At 39.7% G+C, this 20,939-nt stretch overlaps 1 protein-coding gene across 1 annotated transcript in view; it reads right to left on the bottom strand.

Moving 5' to 3' along the window:
• Nucleotides 1-20,939, bottom strand: part of LOC147446880 (uncharacterized) — a 55,299-nt gene that overhangs the window by 16,350 nt on the left and 18,010 nt on the right. The window contains exon 2 of the mRNA XM_086522823.1: nt 7,218-7,290. Coding sequence (XP_086378949.1) covers nt 7,218-7,238 — 21 coding nt within the window. The 5' untranslated portion in view covers nt 7,239-7,290. The remainder of the gene's footprint in view (nt 1-7,217; nt 7,291-20,939) is intronic.

The raw sequence follows: 20,939 nt of genomic DNA, 5'->3' as shown, positions 1-20,939 counted from the left end.
AGGTCCTAGACATGTGGAAACACTATCTCTTGGGGACTCCATTCATCCTACGAATGGATCACAAAGCCTCAAGAACTTCATGACGCAAACCAAGCTCTCCGACAAAAAAAATGAGGTGGGAAAATTCTCTTTTTCAATTTAAATTTCATATTGCCCACATTGCTAACAAGTACAATCAAGTGGTCGATGCACTTTCGCGCGACTGCCAAGGGTAAATGTGGTGTCAATATCAACTCACAATGATCTATCTTTTATGATAGATGAGTATGCTATTAATCGAGACTTCAAGTATGTAATTATAGCCTTTGCATTAGGGAAGAAGAACCGTTCACCTTGGAGGATGGTTCTCTTCTAAATGGCAATAGGCTCACCCATACAATAAGAAAGTCATGTATGAATCCCATGCTTCTCTTTATGCGAGGCAAAGAGGGATTCCATAATCTACTCGTCGAGGAGTAGAAATGTATTTCTGTTGGTCTACCATGAAAAATAAACATAGAAGAATATGTTTCAAAATGCGTGGTATGCCAAAAGTTGAAATTTGACCAAGGGAAGCAACTTAGATTGTTTCAATCGACAGCCTTAGCAAGAAAACACACTCTATGCCTGTTAAAAAGACTATTAAGGCACATGGTGTCGGAAATAGATCCTAGAATAACCAGTAATTTCTAGAAGGGTCTCTTTGAGAATCTAGGAAGTAGATTCAATTTCTCTTTCGGCCTATCATCCACAAACGGATGACCAAAGTGAAATAACTAATCTAACGAGTTTTGAATCTACTAAAAGCCTATGTCATGGAAGTAGATCAACGTTCTCAATGAGAGAAGTACCTACCTCTTTTAGAGTATGCGTACAATGACATGTACATTGTGCACGTCTGTCGCACGTGTCAATGCAAGAAACTTGCCGATACATTGTGTGCGAGCCACAAATGGCTCCAAGCACGCAACTAGCCTAAACTAGTAAGCTCAAAGATGGCGATGGTGTGTCACTGACCGCTCTATGCTTGCTGTCGTAGAGGATTCCTCGCCGCGAAGAAGAAGGAGACACTCTGGCTACCTGCAAATGCTGCCCCGAGCCTCGATCTGAGCTCTAATACCAGTTGAAGGAGTACGAGCGGAAGTGCGACGCGAGAGAGAGTGCGAGAAGAAGAGCACGACGATATGGTGAACTCGCTCTACTGTAATGTGTAGAGCATAGTGAGTTCTTATTAGGTTTTTACAAAAGAATATGTGTACATACCTGGCGGCCCGCCAACTTACCTAGGCGACCACTGAGAAGTTGCCTGTTGAGCAAGGTGCTCCTGTTGCCTCTTTTGCCAGAAAGTGCTAGCGCTAGGTTTTCTTATATACAACTTAGCAAAATTGCGCTACCTACTTTCCAACAAAAGTCACTTAAAAAATAATAAGTGAAAAATGTCAAAAATAGGGAAAATAGGTCTAATGCACTGGAAAATTCTCTTGATGGATTCTGATGGGAATGCTTATGATCATGCTGTGTGCAACCGGAGGATATGCATCTAATCTAAGTGACTGGTCATGCACGGTCTGCGAACAGACTCACAAAAGTGTCAGATCACTTCCTATTCTAGACTGACTTGATGGAACTGAACCCTGGTCATGCTGTAGCTTGTCCACGGACACATAGGGTTCGATGTGTCACGTGACATCCCCTCCTTTTCAAAGTGAGGTACTGGTACCGAACTGTATGGCGTCGAGGGAGATCGCCAATAGCATCCGAAATCCTGGAAGGGACTCTTCGCCGGCTCACTCTGATGTGTGGGTTGTGCGCTACTTGAACTTCATAAAGGTCTGCAACTATTTGCTTCTTTGGGCCACGCCGAAAGCGACACAAAGTCTTTTGTGGCTCCTTCAATGCTTCAACTTCGTTTAGAGTCATGCTTGTTTCTGCTTCAAGAATCTCCATGGCTGAAAATTCCTGAAACCACTTCCAACACAAAAACATGAACATACCTATTCCATGTAAAGTGACTAGAAAAAATATTCTCCCACAAAGACTGTGCATGCAATGTAGAGGAACAAAGAAACGGAGTGCCAAACCGTTCACCACACATACGCAAACAATGAGATCGAATCTTTCTCTTCTGGTCTAAAGCAATCAACTGTGGCAATTCACAACGGAAATGCCCATGCTTGGTGCTCATACTTTCATGCGCTCTTTCTACAACTGTGTCGTGCCAAGGAAGAGACATGGAATGTGACTTCCTTGAATGCATACTTTTCAGCTTTTCATGAAGAATCCACATACATCCGTGCTCGTCATGAGTGAGACGTGCTCAACGTACAATATGTCATGCCTAGGAAAAGGACGCTGACTAAAATACAAGAAACGATCATGAATGAAACACTCGAACAATGCATGCTGACTAATTATTCGAAGACATAGTACTTCCTGTGGGGGTTCTTTGGACCAAGGCTCGAGAGCCAAGATCGGTTCTTCGTGTTTGATCGAATCTGCAATGAGGTTAGCTTCGCTAAAAAAAGTATCCACTAACTCATCCTTCTTGTGAACAATTACATCTTCTTCATGCAAATCATCATGCTTGTGAGAAATCACATCTTGATCATGCAAATCATCATGCTTGTCATTGTCATCCAAATCATCATGCTCATCATTATCATTCAAATCATCATGCTTATCATCATGCAAATCTTGTGTATCATGCTTTAGAGAAGACGAGAACGAGAGAGTCTCCTTCTCCTGAATCCGTTCAATCTTTGCCTGCACATTAGAAATGAGAGATGGAGAATGAACGACTTGCTCCCCACGAACGACAATGGGAGAGTCACTTTTGGCATTGAAAGTGAACGTATTTTCCGCCCAATCAATGAGAGGGTTATGCTCACGAAACCATCGAATGCCCAAAATCATATCACATCCCGAGAGAGGAGAGACAAAAAAAATTCTACGGAAAGCAGCTTGTTGAACTGTAAACAACACATCAAGGCACTCTTTTGTGATGAGAGAGTCCATACCGGGAGCCTCAAGAGGAGATTTCTGACTAACCTCTAGGTGGGCTCTCTTAACAAGAGGCACTAATCACATCATGCATACTATCTGGGTCAAACAATATGACAAAACGATGCCCCTTCATATGACCATAACATTTAATGAGAGACTCATCAATGGGAGGGTCATGAGAAACTTAGGGCACACTCGTGTTGTCATTGATTGCATTGACAAAGGAAGTGGGTTCTGTGGATTCTTTAGATTCATTAGAGTCAAGCTTAGGACATGTTCTTTTTATGTGACCCTTAATGTGACAATGAAAACAACGACCTTCCTTAGAATAAGTGCTTTGCTCTTCCGACGTGATGTATCCTCCTAAAATTCCGTGTGCTACCTTTTCATCTGGAGTGAGCTTAGGTTTAGCAATTGTGTTAGCCTTACCCTTAGGTTCACTTTGAGAGTTCTTTTCTGAGAGACTATTGGAAGATTGGTTAGAAGAGATACTGTTCTTACCATTCTTACCGTTCTTACTGTTTTGAGGGTTCTGAGAAGTCTGAGAGGTACTTGTCGAAGTCTTGTTCTCCTCAGGCTTTCCCTTTTGTGCTTTATCTCCTGTGTGAGAGCAATCGCTACCTCCTTGTTTAGATCGATTGGATCGAGCACCTCGACATCATACTTGATATACTCGTCCAATCCATAAAGGAATGCCTCTTTGCGCTCGTCATCCAACTTGCGTAATTGGGTACCTAACTGCAAAACACGATTAGAAAAAGAAATAACTGGCATACCATTTTTCTTGAGACCGTGCCGATCGTCCTTCAATCGTGCGAGGTACTGAGGTGGCATAAACCGCGCCTTGAGCTTGTCTCGAAAACCCAATTGAAGGAAAGGGGCGTGAATTCGTCGGCTTCGTCTAGGTGCACGGCTAACTGTGCCTCTTGCCATGCGTAGTACCAATTGATGGCATCATCGGTAAGGTACATAGCTGTCGTCAAAACCTTGCTATTTCCTGCCTTCTTAGTTCTCGCAAAATAAGTATTAAATTAATGCAACCAAGAATGAATAACCGTAGCATCCATCTTACCATCATACTTACTAAAAGTCAACTTCTCTGTGACTTGGTTTTTGGAGTCCGAATCGCAGCTTGCGCCACTTGAGGAACTACCAACATCTTTGGCTGGTTTGGACTTCGAAGCAAGAACCTGCCGAACCAATTCTTGCGTGCGTAGGTCTCTCTGAGCCTCACAATCGGCCTCAAAGACCGCTCGTCTTGCTTCGGCGTCCTCCTTTCTTTGTGCTTTTCTTTCTTTTCGTGCATCGCACTCGCGTTCCAAAGTAATGCGAGTCATTTCTTGTTGTGCCAGCGCAACACGATCGCTTCTTGTTGTTGTTCCAATGCAACGCGATTTGCTTCTTGTTGTTGTGCCATCATGTCCATCATTGATTTTACCAAGGGCTCCATAGGATTTGGTGCAATCCCTGGCGTAGATGGCGAAGGGGGAGGGCCAGGAAAACCTCCATGGTGAGGAAATTCTTCTACATTACTTTCATGCCCATCACCTCCATGCGAAGTATCCATTCCGCTTCGGGTGATGACCACGCACTGTGATCTTTGGTTCTTAAGTTCACGAGGACTTGGGTTCTTGGGGTCTTGAAGGTCTTGAGTTCTTAGGGTTCTTGAGGTTCTTCTTTCGCTTGCAATCTATGTTAGAGAAGGATCTTCTCTTCACCCGAGTTCTGCTCTTTTCCGCGGGCACACCCCTTGGCAGCCTTGCGCTCACACCAAGGTTTCTTTTTCCCACCTCATGTCGATTGGTCGGTCGCTAAGTGCACGATCCGCTCTCAATGAGTAAAAAGAAGGCACAAGGGGAGGCTGGACAAGCCCTTCTTTCTTGGGTTTCCTGTCACTCTTCAAAAACATGATTAGAAATCGACACGCCCAAGTGAACTTGGGTTCGTGCTACCTCAACAAGCAAAAAAAATTATGTGGTTCTTTTCTTGAGTGATACAGAACACTACCAAAGCTTTGATACCAATGTAAGGTGCAGCGGAATGAATGCTATACTTTCCACAAGATGAGTGTAGCGGAATGAATGTTATACTTTCCACAAGATGAGTGCTCCGAATTGTGCTCAAGGTTCCTTTTTCTTATGGAAGGGAGAGCCTTCCGTTCTTAATGAGAGAGTGCAATGGACATAAACAAAGTGAATGGACACTGTGAATGGAAGTGCATGAGACTGAGAGATAGAGAAGAGAATACGACACCAAAGACGTTGTAAAACCCTCCTCCAAGGGCCCCACTCTCTATGGCGAGAGCGGTCTACTATTGATTGCACACATCTCTACAATGCTTAGACTTGCCGACGATGAGGACGACGACGAGACAGACTGAAATCTAAAAACGCTAAGGGCTGAAATCTGCAAATCTTTATCTGCTGAATTCTGACTCTATGTCGGTGACGATGTCGATGACGACAATGCGACGACGACGCACTAAAAACGCAGATGCTGAAATCTGTGTTTTTCGAGCTGAATCTGTAAACTTCGCGGAATCTGACCGTGCGGCGAGGATCTGCGAGGTTCGGGGGTTCTACTGCTGACTTCTGAAAACTGAAAACGCTGGTACTTAATGAGGTTCCGTTGCAAAGATCTGCAAAAACGCTGAGTTGTCTGGCAGATCCAAAAACGCTAGGGATGATCTTTGTGCTGATGCAAAAACGTTGGCTCTCCTGCAGTTCTGCTAATGCTAGGGTCTGTCTGTCGTGCGGGCAAGTCAACGCGGTAAGGATCTGCTACCACAATGGCTATGCTGCAAAGTCGTACGGCTGAAAACTGAAAAACGCTAGCAGACTTGCACCATTTAAAAACGCTAGGGCTGATCAGTCTCTGACGGGGGGGTCTTGCTGAGAAGTTGTCTGTTGAGCAAGGTGCTCCTGCTGCTTCTTCTACCAGAAAGTGCTAGCGATAGGTTTTCTTATATGCAACTTAGCAAAATTACCCTACCTACTTTCCAACAAAAGTCACTTAAAAAATAATAAGTGAAAAATGTCAAAAATAGGGAAAATAGGTCTAATACACTGGAAAATTCCCCTGATGGATTCTGATGGGAATGCTTATGATCATGCTGTGTGCAACCGGAGGATATGCATCGAATCTAAGTGACTGGTCATGCACGGTCTGCGAACAAACTCACAAAAGTGCCAGATCACTTCCTATTCTAGATTGACTTGACAGAACTGAACCCTGGTCATGTTGTGGCTTGTCCACGGACACATAGGGTTGGATGTGTCACGTGACAATATGCCAACACAGTCATAATTAGGTGGAGAGAGTGAGACCATGTTGCATACTACTATTGTCAATCCTTCGCACATATACCAGAGGAAGGAAAATATTACAAAAGGGTTAGCTAGAAAACAAGTAGCAAAAACGGATTCAAAGTAAGAGCTTCACAAGGAGAGTTAAAAGCGTACATTGAGGAGGACACTAATGCGAACGAAGAGTTTTCCATAAATAAAGACGTAACTCTTTGGCAAGAAATTCTTTTAACCCATCTCACAAAATTGAAAATAAATAATCTTTTTGAATTGTATTTTTTTCCATGTATCTATATTTATTCTTCAAACCTATTTTAACTATTCTTTACCCAGGATGAGTGTGACATGCCATTACCATGGGTGTTGCTTTTTCCTCTCGTGAAATTAAAAAAGGCAAGGCAAGTTAGATGGAATCCTAGAAGGTTGCAACTATTGGTCGAATGTTTTTGTTCAAGGGACACTTTGAAACCAAAGGTTTTCTTATTTGATTTATCGATGCATTTGGCTACCTATCAATCGTAGTAAACAACAAGATCATGGAGCAATGGGACCCACTATGGCTGCTAGCCAATGAAATTTTAAGTATGAAATTGCAAACGCTTGATGGAGAAACTTGGCTAGGAAGATGTTATGCACTTTGATGTAGACCATTGCGTAACAGCCTAGATAAGAGTTTTGCAAACATATGTGTTCTTGTTTAAAATGTTAACATTTGGTAGTTAGAGTCTCCCATGTATTGCTTAAAATTAACTACGTGCAACATTGGCATATCACGACGACGCTTCACCTAAAAATACAAGTGTAACTCGTGAAGGTGGACGAGTCCAACAAAATTGACATGTTGAGCACAATAATGTGCATTAATGGGCTAATATATTTTCCAACAAGCAATTAATTTGATTACTTAGTACTCGCAAAATTATACATTACCTTTATTGGTTTGCTATACATGCTAAATGTGTAAGGTTTCCACCTTTCAGGAATTAGGAAAGCAACTCTTGATCTGAAATTGAGAACAGTAGACCAACAAATTGTTAAACCACTATCTCAAAAGCAGCCAAAATTGGTATTTTTGGAATCATAAGCACGACAATATTATAACCAAAAATTTTCAGAACTCAATTCAGGCAAAAATTGACCCTGCTATTCCCTTGAAAGAATTCTTGGTCACTTTAATTAAATTAAAAATTTAGAAACATTAAAAGATAATTATTCTACATGGCCTAGAAGATATTTAGTCACATGGCCTAACACATGATTACCAGATATTTACAAAAAAAGCATAAAATACACCCAAAATGGCAAAATTCACCAACCAAGCTGGGCACATGTTAGAAGGTGACATTATCAACTTGCTATGGACAAAAATAGCAGTAGGGGGTGCTAGGAGCAGCTGAAGGTTACCTTGGAGAGCTGGACTGCTAATTGTAGGCCCTTGCTGCCAGAAACCTATAAATAGAGCCCTAGGCTTCACTTTTTCAGTCGGACTCCGAGACCTTGGCAAAATCTCTCGTACTTAGAGAGTCTCTTCTAAAAAATCACTCAAAGAGCAAACCTCTAGTGGTTAATCAAGGTAATTAGTGCTAATCTAAGTTTATTAATAGAATGAATGTTAATTTATGTCTATTTTTTTTTAATTATATAGCTAATTAGGAAAGAATAAATCTTTCTCTACTATTAATTATTCTCTTATATTTTAATTACACTAGTAATTACTTAATCTCTAACTATAATTAATAATCTAATTACTTATATAGCCTATATTAAGATTGAAAATAAATTAATTTTTTTTAAAATTAACGAAAAATAATTAAGTTTAGTTAATTACGAGTTATTTTTTTGAGCTTGTACACAATGTTAGAAAGCTACGAAAATTATGGTGTAATTTTTAAATTAATTTTAATATTTAATTCGGCAAAAATTATCAAGTTTTAGTCTTTTTTTTAAAAAAGGAATATAGTTTATTAAATCATTATGTAATTTTAAAGAAAGATGAAACTTGTGATAATTATTTGATAATTAGATAATAAGTTTTGCTAATTATCATTGCTTAAATACTCTATTTTTAGCTAAAAATTAAGCAAGATAACTAAAAAATGAGTTTAAAAGTTAGTGAGATAATTTTCAAAAAACAATTATGATGTTAATTATCCATGATAATTATATCATAATTATTTTATTATTGTTGCTAATTATTATAAAAATTAAGCAAAATAAACATGTTTAGAAGTTAGGGAGATAATTTTTCAAGAAAGATTATAGTGTTAACAACTTATAATAATTATATCAAAATTCTTTAATTAGTTCAAAATTCAAGCTGAAAATTAAGTAAGATAATTAGTAAATGTGTTTAAAAGTTAATGAGATAATTTTTAAAGAAAGATTATAGTGTTAAGAAATTATGGTAATTATCTTATACTTAGTTAGTTGGTTTTAATAATTATTCTTACTTAAATACTCTATTTTTATCTAAAAATTAAGCAAGATTATTAGTAAATATATTTACAAGTTAGTGAGATAATTTTAAAGAAATAATAAATTGTCAAAAACTTGTGATAATTATCTCATAATTAATATATCAATTTTACTACTTATCCTTTTTTAAATACTCTATGTTTAACTGAAAAGTAAAGAGGATAATTAGAAATTTACTTTAAAAATTTCTAAGATACTTTTTGGAGATATATTACTATATTAGAACGCTAGGATAAATATATCTTTATGAGATAATTACTCTAAGAAATATTAAGCAAAAGATAATCCATTTTTTATCTTATTTAAAAGAGGAAAATTAGGAAATCGACTCAAAATATTATAAGATAATTACTGGAGCTCACAAATATTATACGAAAGTTAGGATAAAAATATCTTACGCATATAAGTAGTTAGAAAATTACTATGTCAAGAAGTTACTAATTCTAACTACAAACTACAAGAAAAAGCTAGCAGATTAGTTTCCAAAAATTAGGCATAGATTCTTAGGGCTAAATTAAGGTATAAGGGATCTCGAGAATGATATCAACCCACAAGAATCTACTTATAATATTATAAACCGATAAACTGTACTGCGCTTTTAGTAAAAAGGAATTAGGAAATTCATGGAAGTACGTTATGAAAATTCTATGGTAAGTTCGAGTTTTGGTAAATTACCTAATGGTTAGAAATCTTTTTATAATGATAAAGATCATGGCTCCCAAGAGGATCCGGGCAAATCAGTCGACAGAAGAGGATGATAGCAACACAAAGAGGACCAGGGCTTCACATGATCACAAGGCCGGTCCGAGCAGCAAACCCTCGGATGAGAGTTTGGGAACGTGAACTTCAACAGATCCTGGATCAGTCACATGTGGGTCTTGGTTGAAAATTAAGTTCATAAGTAGTTCAAATTCTTTTTAAGTTATAACATTGCATCTGTTAAAGAGGGGACAAAGTAAGTAGGAATTATTGAATAGACCGAAAACGGAAGGGTATTCTTCCAAGAAACATCGGACACTTGTTTGTAAACTAGGAAAGAAATGTTTGGATTAGCCCGGATTGAACTAAGAAAGATATGATCCTTAACACAAGAATGGTAACACGACACTTTTATGTCCTTGGACACTTTTGTGTCCTGTTATGTGACCATTTTGCTTGAATTATTTGAAGAGTATGAAAATGATATTCTAGGTGCTATATATCCACAAAGTTGCCTTACGAGCTGAAAAAAACTTAGCATTTTTTTTGGAGTATCGATCTCATCATTAACCTTACTCTTGCACAACATTTTTGAACCTAAACTGTGTGAAAAAATAGGTCCTGTTTTTGGCTTTTTTTTCAATTTTTGGCAACTATACCACTCTAAACTTCATGTTTGTGACGTTTAGATGGCTAGAGGTTAGGCCTTCATAGTTATCAACATGTTTTGATGCTTGTAGGGAGAGCTAAGTGTTAAAATTGAAAGTTATGACCAATTTACAAGAATTGCATAATCCTGTTTTTTGGCCAAAATTAGCACTTTTATGATTTTTTTGGTGGCTTTCTTGATATCCAAATTCAATTTTGATTGTGTAAGTGTAATGTATAACATAAAGCTAATCTTCCTTGAGTTTTGGGGGACCTAATATGCTATATAGCATAGTATATGATGATGGTCGAGTTTTTTGATTGCTGAAGAATACGATACATTTTAGAGTAGCAAGTATAACTTTCTCAATATTGCTAGTTTCTTAGGTCAATTGTGTGTATTTTGTAGGTAGTAACCATATCTAATCATAGACTACAAACTTGGCTAGATATTAAGTAGTTTCTATGGGTTTCTGAGGTCATAATGCTAAACCCAGTTTTTTCATGTTTGCTGTATTTAGCACTTTATCATTACCCCCAAGGTTCCAATTGTAAGAGATCCATTATCCTTTTGACATGCTCCATGGCTCCTTTTGAATCCAAAGGCCGAAAGGGAACGAAGAAAACATGTATATATTATCTGTATTGAGCATGACTATAGAAACTTTGATGATAGATCCACAGAATGGCAAAAATGCAGCTTTTTTGTACCTATTTTTTTTGCCCAAAAAAAAAATTAGTGAGGTAAAAGCAACCATATGTTTTGGTCACCAACCCATTGAAGTTAACGGGGCATTTTATCTCATGTCCTACAAAAATCCCCACTCTTATTTATATGCAATCAACCGTAAGAAATTGCTGTTTTGGGCAAAATGCACTGGTCCATCAACTTTGGAAGCTTGTAGTGACCAAGGGATGAGAAAAATTACAAGTTTCTCATTTTTTCCATATGTAGTAGTTATTGAACTATAAGCTCATGAAAGGATTTTTCAAAATGAGTGGATCTACTATGGTTTTGGAATTTTTTCCCAAAACCCTGAAAGGACACTTTTATGTCCTGTTAGGTTACCATTCTAATGTTAAGACAACTTATCTCAAGACACCTCCAACTCCTTGGTATATTTGATGAATAAGGATGGCTATAAGGTCACTTTTAAATCGATTACCCCCATGAACAATGAGTCTCTACTCTGTCATGTCTTGATTAAGTACATGCAGTAAGTTTGTATTCATTAGGGAGAGAATGAGGTCTAGGAGGGCCTCTTTATTTGGCAATTTAAGGAAGTCAAAGCTTTAGTATTAAGATAGTAATCAAAGGACAGCTTTTGAACTCAAACAGACAAAACGTTAGTTTTTTTTAATTCAAAGTTTCCCCCCAAAATGGAATTTAAAATCTAGCGGCGGATAAAACCATATCATGTAGCATATCTCTGAAAAGAGCTCAACGTGTAGATTGCAGATATATGATCTCCGCTCAAATCGGATATCATATGTGGGAGTTATGGGAAAAGTGCCTCCTTTGACCATTCTTACACATATCTTACACACCCACCATTCTTGCACACATGGCGTACACCTATTTGTCAAAATATTAATCACCTCCATAAGCTCATGGAAAATAAAGAGGCCCTCCTACACCCCATCCTCTTCCTAATATAGTACGTACATGGTTATTTATATTTTTTCATAAGAACATTAACTGCTTATGTGCTTGGCCTGAGAGGTATATTGATTCAGGAGAGTCAACCTTTTTTTTGGGAATGGTTACATATTGAGGTTTTGTGGTCTTTGATTGAGAGAGAAGCTCAAGACTGTACAACTCGATTAGGAGCATTTATATGAAACCTATTGAGGGTGCCAATTTGGACTTGTTTCTAGAAGATGCCAGGCAACAACACAAGAATAAGTCATTTTCTTACAAGCTTGGTACGAAGAAAGGAACATCAAACGAGGTGAATAAGGTATTGATGAATGCACGAAAACAATATCTTTACAGGTAAGTGTGTCACAATGTTAGGGTTCAATACTACTAAGTTCAACTTGAGAACTAATGTTTCTAAATTGCTTCAGATGGTTGAATAAACAAAAATTTAATATAAAAAGTGTACTAAATTTGTATAAGTTGCTACATGATAATAGTCCGGATAGCATTTTCACCCTTCTGTAACTTGCTCGCAACTTCAAGAAGACCGTATGTACGTCTCTCCCTTGGTTTCTTGAATATAGCGAGGGCATCTTGCCTCCGAACGAAGAGTTGGCACACAACGATGTTGTTAAGAACAAAGAAGAACGTCCTCGCCAGCATGCTCCTCTCTCAACCACCTTCGAATTTACTACTGCTCAGGAAGTTCCTGCAAACCCTACAACTACAGAGTCCAGTGTGCAGGTTTCACAAAGAGACAATACGACAACTACATCTCACGTGTGGAATTGAATACTTTCATATCAAAATTGATGATTGACTGCTTTTCGAGATGCTGTTTTGATGTTAAGTGACTCGCAGTATACTTCTACTATGCAACTTGAGCAACCCACAGGGACTAGAGGCTCACAACAACAAGCCCGCACAAAAGCAATCAGTAGGTTTCAATGCATTTTTTCCCTTGTGTACAAATTGTTATAGAGATACCATAGCTTGAGACGAAATTGTTTTTTGGTCTTCTTTTTCTATTAGGGAGAAAGGTGATCGGCATGACCTCCAAAGACATCATTGATTTGCGACAAGTATGGAAATTGAAATACTAGGTGTATCAGATCTACCAATAGTGATATACTCACCATATGGTACGTCTTCTTATGACATAGTTGGTATATTCATGAGATATCTTATATAATTATAAATTAGGTGTTTTTTTGAGTTGAACCTGAACCTGGTACATATGATATTTGAAATGTTTTAGGTACTAATGGTAGACGTGTTCAGATTTCACATTATAGTCCAGACAAAACAGAGGAAGAGACGAAAAACGCTCTATTACGCCTCATCGACCACATGACCTCGGTACAATTTGTGATATCTCTTTGGATTCTGCGAGATTAATGCTTCAATTTTGTTCCTTTCGATCAAGAGTCTTATTCATGGGTTGTTAGATCGAATGATTCCGCATGGAACAACATGGATGTGTGCAGCTTGCACATGCAACGGCCGATGATAGAGGAGTTTTTGTCATTGTGTGCCAAGCAGATGATTATGCAATGGTGAGAGACATCACAAGAGCTTCCGGATGGCTAATGTTGACGTAAGCCTTAGCTTACACTCACAGTGAGAACACTCCCTAAAAGCCAAGCATGCACCATTTAAGTGCATAGTCACCTTCTCCTACGGAACCTACAAAGCTTCACACATGCTACTCATTCCTTACACACATGCTACACACTTGATGGCCACATGCCATTTGTGGTAGCTCACATGACCCTTGCCATTTCCACTTGTGGTGCATGTCCATCCAATCATCGAATGCACTCCTTCTCCACATTGAGCCTATAAATGGCAACTATCCAAAGCTTGTAACTCTCTCTCCAATTCCAATTAATCAAGCAAGTTGTTTTCATTATATATTGTGTATTGAACTCACTTTTTAATCTACTCCTAATTTTCTATTGGCTATGGTGCAACCATGAATGCCTCATTGGTCTACCCACTATAGCTTTACATATGGTATCAGAGTCTGCAAGTAATTAGTATCTTCTGATTACATTAGTTAAATCCTTATGCTAGATTTAGAATTAGAGTCAAAAACGACTCAAAAAGGATTGTGTAAGGAATTGGTTAACTTGCTAATTAGCGGAGTCATTGATGGTCAAAACGGCTCTAAATTTTGCCGTTTTGAACATTTAATGCGTATCTAGGTACATATCTCTAGAAATTAAAAAAGATATCCTTTTCACATTATTCCTTTGTGGTACATCTCGAAGTTTGTTCTTAGGGCAAACAGCTGTTTCTTCACTTTTGAATCCTCTCTCTCTCTCTCTCTCTCTCTCTCTCTCTCTCTCTCTCTCTCACTCTCATCCAGATGTACATGAAGTACTTGATGAGGAAAGGGTTGAGAATGAGCAGGCCAGAAGTATGCCAAAATGGTTGGTGCATACTTTGTGTGACAGTAAATTGGATGCACCTTTGTCTAGTCGTACTTGTTCAGGTTCTCGCCATGCATCTTATGCATTAAATTGCTATGCTTTGGATGTGTCTAGCTTATGTGATGTAGAGGAACCTCTGTCTTTTGATGAAGCACAAAATTCAAAAAAATGGATGGCTACCATGTTGTCAGAATATGATGCACTTATAGAAAATGACACATGGACTTTATGTGATTTGCCTACTAGCAAAAAAACCATTAGTACAAAGTGGGTTTACAAGTTGAAACGCAAGCCGGATGGTGAGATTGATCGCTATAAGGCTCGATTTGTTGCAAAGGGTTATGCACATAGAAAAGGCATAGATTATAAAGAGACTTTTTCTCCCACTTGTCATATGATGCGTTTTCTATGTGCATTGGCAACTCATTTTGGTTGGGATGTACATCAATTAGACATTGTTATTGCTTTCTTGAATGGTGACATATTTGAGGAAGTTTATATAATGCAGCCTCGCAGTTTTGTCAAGAAAGGACAAGAGGATAAAGTGTGCAAATGTAAGAAAGCTTTGTATGGGTTGAAGCAATCTCTTCGTGCTTGGTATGAAAAGGTTAACACTCATTTGGTCAAACGAGGCTTTCGTAACAGTCCAACAGAAAGCACACTTTATGTAAAGCGTGAGGGTGATGTACTTCTCATTGTCGTTCTCTATGTGAATGATTTGCTGATCATTGGACCAAATGGGAAACATATTGCTAAATTTAAGGCTGATTTGAATGCTACTTTCAAGATGAAAGATTTGGGGTTGTTGCATCATTACTTGGGCATACGGTTTAAGCAGTGTGATGGTGGTATTGCCTTGTGTTAAACAAGTTACATAGAGACATTGCTATGTAAGTTTGGACTTGAGGATTGCAAACCTATTGCCACTCCCATGGAAACAGGTTTGGAATTGAGTCTTTATGATGCTGGTGATCCTGTCGATGTCACTCTTTATTAAAATGTTGTTGGTGGTTGGCTTATTTATGTATGCAACACGACTGGATATTCAGTTTGCAGTCTCACAGGTCAGCAGATTTATGCATAGCCCAAGGTCTAAGCATTGGCAGGATGTCAAGAGAATTTTTCGCTACTTGAGTGGCACTTTACATTTTGGTTTGTTTTATCCCAAGGGGGATCATTGCCACCGGACTTACATGCTTTTTCGGACTCAGATTGGTCTGGTTGTTTTAACACGCGAGTGTCCACGAGTGTTTTTGTTTCATACTCGGCAGTTTATGCATATCATGGTTGAGCAAGAAGCAACCTACTGTGGCCACATCTAGTTGTGAGGCTGAGTACATGGCAGTGTTCACAGCTACGGTTGAGTGTGTATGGTGTTGGGGTATAAAGCCCAATGTGGTCGCCCAGGTAAGTGGGCGGGTCGCCATGTATGTACACATATTCTTTTGTAAAAACCTAATAAGAACTCACTATGCTCTATACATTACAGTAGAGCGAGTTCACCATATCGTCCAGCTCTTCTTCTCGCACTCTCTCTCGCGTCGCACTTCCGCTTGTACTCCTTCAACTGGTATCAGAGCTCAGATCGAGGCTCGGGGCATCACTGCAGGAGGCTAGAGTCACCAACTCAGATTGGAGTGAAATTCGACAGGCGAAGACACGGCCCCAAATCTCGTGGGTCATCTCGGCCACCGTTCGGCTTCGACAAAGGTCTGCGCAGGCCATTTTCGACTACGTGGTCTCGACGAGTGCTGATCCGACTCAGCAAATTTGGGGTTTTCGGCCTACGACTGCAGGTGCTGAGGATATCGACACTCCCAAAGTGTTGATTTGTGGCTGTCTACACATCGAAGGACGGCTCACAATTCTTGGAGGCGTGTCACATACGACACGGGCGCATCTACACACAGACTGTAGGCGACATCCACTAGTTCATCAGGTAGCTTGTGTTTGCTGCTTGATATTCCAGATTTCATCCTGACATTGCAGGTACTTCCACATGGGATGTATTGTCAGAGATGATGTATGTCTGTTGAGGGTTTGCAGGCTGTGAACCACGCAGCAAACAACCGCCGCAGTGGTTACAGCATACAGTGGGAAATTTGTGGATGTATGACTTTGTGGGAAGTCTATGTACTGTCAGATTTACTACAGCCTTTGTTGAGGGTCAAGTGAGGTTTTATTGAGCTGGGGAATTCTTGAATGTTGAGATCCTTTCGGTGATACAGGTCTTGGAGCAATCCCTCGAGCACCCTTAGATAGGCAACTAGGATGTATTGACTGTGAGTTAGACAGTTGGGATTGCATCTTTGCTTTACTGCCGTTGAGGCATTGTCGCAGTCTATGCTTACAGGACAGTGACAGGACAGTCAGAGATAGTACAGGTGCAGGACAGGTTTACCCACAGCTTACAGTGTTAGAGAGACAGTGGTTTTTTGAGCTGTTTTTGGTCTGTTTTTAGTACACCAGAGCCATTTTACAAAGGAGACTCTGCCAAAATTTCTGCAGAATCTGAAGCTTTCTTGGTTCATTTGACAGGTTGATATTGGTTCAGAGGTTAGTTTACAGGGGAAACTCTGCCGAATTTTTCCCAGGAAAGTAAACTACTGTGAATCGTAGCTATGGCTGGACCACAGGACACTGCTCTTTACAATATCAAGAAGCTGGATGGAACCAATTTCCCATTGTGGAAGCAGCAGATTTGGCACGTGTTGGTACAAAAGAAGCAGATAAAACCTATAAAGCTCAAGGGGATAAAACCAGAAGATATGGACGAAGATGAATGGAGCGAAATGGATGAATTGGCACTTTCTACCATTATGCTGACTTTGGCAGAAAGCGTTTACTTCAATGTAGCAGACGAGATGTCGGCTTATCAAGCATGGTTAAAGTTGAGTGATCTTTATGAGAAGCACAGTGCAGCTTCACAGGTATACTGGCTTAAGAATCTTGTTGACTTGAAGATGAAAGAAGGGACACCTATGTCCAATCATCTGAATGAATTCAACACAATCTATAGTCAGTCGTCAGCTCAAGGTGTCAAGTTTGATGAACCTGTTAGAGCTATGTTCCTGTTGATCACATTGCCGGAAAGTTGGGACACTTTTCGCACAGCTTTGAGTAATTCTGCACCTCCAGATGGTTTGAACATAGTAGGTGTAGAAGGAAGTCTGCTTACTGAAGAAACCAATAGAAAGACAATGGACAAAGGCAAAGGAACAGCCTTAGTTGTCAGGGGAAGGACCAAAGAAAAGTACAAAGGTGGAAAGAGGAATCAGTCTCGTAGCAAGTCCCGCAGTGCTAAAGGCAAGAGTGACATAGAATGCTACCATTGTGGCAAGAAGGGTCACATGAAAAGAGACTGCAGAGAATGGAAAGCAGAAAAAGGCAAAGAGAAAGCTGAAGACCATGGTGAGAAGAACAAGTCCTCAGTGAAGATTCAAGAAATAAATGTGACAAACACTGTTGCAGAGGATGACAGTCTAGTGTCAGGAGACATCTACTTCTTGAAGAATACAATGGACTCAGCTCTTCTTACAGCATCTGATGGAAATGCACCGAGTGACTGGATTATAGACTCAGGGGCATCACTTCATGTGTCTCCGAACAAGGAGTGGTTTACCTCTTATGTGACCACTAAAGATCATGTTCGGCTAGGCAATGGGCAGACATGTGAGATCTTAGGTGTTGGAGATGTTCAATTGAAGTTTCAGAATGGCTCTTCTTTCACGCTGAAGAATGTGAGACATGTTCCCGCAATTACAAAGAGCTTGATCAGCACAGGTTTACTTGATGATGCTGGCTACGTTACCATTTTTGGACAGAACATGTGGAAGATATCCAAGGGTTCTATGACAGTAGCACATAGAGTAAAGTCTGGAGGACTTTACATGATTTATGTATCAAATGTCTCTAAAAATGTAATAAATGTAACCGAGCAGCCGAACGTTTCTTTGTGGCATAGCCGGTTAGGACATATGTCCAAGAAGGGAATGGAAATCTTGTCTCGTTCTGGTTATTTGCCGGCTTTTCATTTAATGATTTTGAATTCTGTGAACATTGTCTGTATGGTAAGCAAACACAGCAGCCACATAAGCATAGAAGCAGTAGAAGAGATACACAGTTGGCACTTGTTCATAGTGATTTTTGTGGACCTATGCCTAACCTATCTCTAGGGGGAGCTTCTTACTTTATGACATTTATAGATGATTACTCGAGGAAAGTATGGGTTTACTTTCTCAAGCACAAGGATGAAGCTTTTAGTGTTTTCAAAACGTTTGTGACACTTGTGGAGAATCAGAGTGGCAAGAAGCTTAAATGCTTACGCACTGACAATGGTGGAGAGTATGTTTCAAAGGCCTTTCAGGACTTTTGTGAGTCAAAAGGTATAAAACGTGAACTTACTGCTCCTTACAATCCTCCTCAAAATGGTGTTGCTGAGAGGATGAATAGGACCATACAAGAGAAGGTCAGAAGTATGTTGTCTAATGCACAACTGCCAAATGGGTTTTGGGATGAAGCTGTATCAACAGCTGTTCATCTTGTAAATAGATCTCCTAGCAAGGTTTTGCAGAAGGATTCAGTGCCAGAGATAGTATGGTCAGGCAAAATGCCCTCATACAAGCATCTCAGAGTCTTTGGCTGTGAGGCATATACTCACGTTCCAAAGGAATTTAGGAACAAACTTGAGCCAAAGAGTAGAAAGTGCATCTTTCTAGGCTATGGTAATTCTGGTGAGATGGGGTACAGACTTTGGGATCTCGAATCCAGAAAGGTTGTCCGCAGCAATGATGTTCACTTTAATGAATCCAAATATCATTCTAAACCAAAGAGGGTTGAGGAGATTAGAAGAGTTGTCTTCCAAAAAGATAGACCTGCACGTGCAAGACAAAATGTCAGGGCTCAAGAGGAGCAAGGACAGGATAGAGTGGAACAGGTTGTGGCTGAGCCTCAGCCACCTATTGTGCGTAGATCTGGACATGTCACGCGACCTCCTGATAGGTTTGTTCCATCTATGAATTATGTCATGTTGACTGATTGCAATGAGCCTTCATGTTACAAGGAAGCAGTGCAAATGAAGGACTTCGGGAAGTGGCAATTGGCCATGCAGTCAGAGATGACAGCTCTGCATAAAAACCAGACATGGAAGCTAGTTAAATTACCACAGGGCAAAAAGGCTCTACCCTGTAAATGGGTTTACAGGTATAAGATCACCGCTCATGATAGTCAGCCAAAGTACAAAGCAAGGCTTGTTGCCAAGGGCTTTAAGCAAGAACAAGGCATTGACTTTGATGAAGTCTTCTCTCCGGTGGTCAAGATGACTACATTGAGATGCTTTCTTGTATTGGTTGCCATATTAGATTTGGTGTTGCACCAAATGGATGTCAAGACAGTGTTCTTGCATGGTGATTTAGATGTGGAAATTTACATGTAGCAGCCAGAAGGGTTTGTTGAGAAAGGCAAGGAAGATTGGGTATGCCAGTTGTTAAAGAGTCTTTATGGCTTAAAACAATCACCGAGGGCATGGTACCATAAATTCCACAAGTTTATGATTTCTCAAGGCTACAAACGTAGTGAGTTCGATCACTGTCTATATACAAAGAAGGCTAAGGATGCCAGCTGGCTGATCCTTATTTTGTATGTGGATGACATGTTGATTGCTGGCAAGCACTTGGAAGAAATTTCAGCTTTGAAGTCAAAGATGGCAAAATCATTTGACATAAAAGACATGGGTGAGGCAAGTCATATACTTGGTATGCGCATTGAGAGAGACAGATCAAAGAAGTTGATTTGGTTATCTCAAACAGAGTATATTGACAAGGTTTTGCAACGTTTCAATATGGAGAAGGGAAAGGCATTGAGTGTTCCATTGCCACCATATGTGAAACTTAGCAAACAAGATTGTCCTGTGTCTGAGGAAGAACAGGCTGAAATGGATAAGATTCCATATGCGTCTGCAGTGGGTAGTTTGATGTATGCAATGATTGCTACTCGCCCAGACATTGCATTTGCAGTGGGAGTAGTAAGTCGATACATGTCAAACCCAGGCAAGAAACATTGGGAGGCAATGAAAGGAATATTGAGATACCTGAAAGCTACAAAGAGTATGCGTATATGCTATGGGAGTCAGGAGCTAAGTGTAAAGGGTTTTACAGACTCAGATTATGCAGGTGTCTTAGACAACCGAAGGTCTACGTCAGGGTATGTCTTTACATTGGCTGGTGGAGCAGTATCATGGCGTTCTAGATTACAAGATTGTGTTACTCAGTCTACTACAGAGGCTGAATATGTTGCAGCATCAGAGGCATGCAAAGAATCAATTTGGCTTAATCGACTAGTAACAGATTTGGGAATCAAAGAAGAGACGCCTGTGTTATATTGTGATAGTCAAAGTGCTATACAATTGGCTCGCAATCCAGTTTATCACTCAAAGACAAAGCATGTGGATGTGAAGTATCACTTCATCAGGGAAATGCTCGAGGATAAGCAACTTCAGCTTGTCAAAGTTCACACCATAGAAAATCCTGCTAATCTACTTACAAAAAGGACTTCCCTCAGAGAGCTTTGCGCATTTTCGCAAGCAGTTAGGTGTAGGGTAGTACATCACTTCTCTACATCTCTTGTATATTAGCTTGTATAGTAGCTTCTCTCGCACTTAAAGTACCACATTGGACTTTAAGTGGGAGGTTGTTGGGGTATAAAGCCCAATGTGGTCGCCGAGGTAAGTGGGCGGGCCGCCAGGTATGTACACAT

The sequence above is a fragment of the Adiantum capillus-veneris genome, chromosome 11, assembly GCF_014529385.1.
Source record: "Adiantum capillus-veneris isolate H3 chromosome 11, ASM1452938v2, whole genome shotgun sequence".
Classification (NCBI taxonomy): Eukaryota; Viridiplantae; Streptophyta; class Polypodiopsida; order Polypodiales; family Pteridaceae; genus Adiantum; species Adiantum capillus-veneris.
This window is presented reverse-complemented; position numbering and strand designations above follow the sequence as displayed.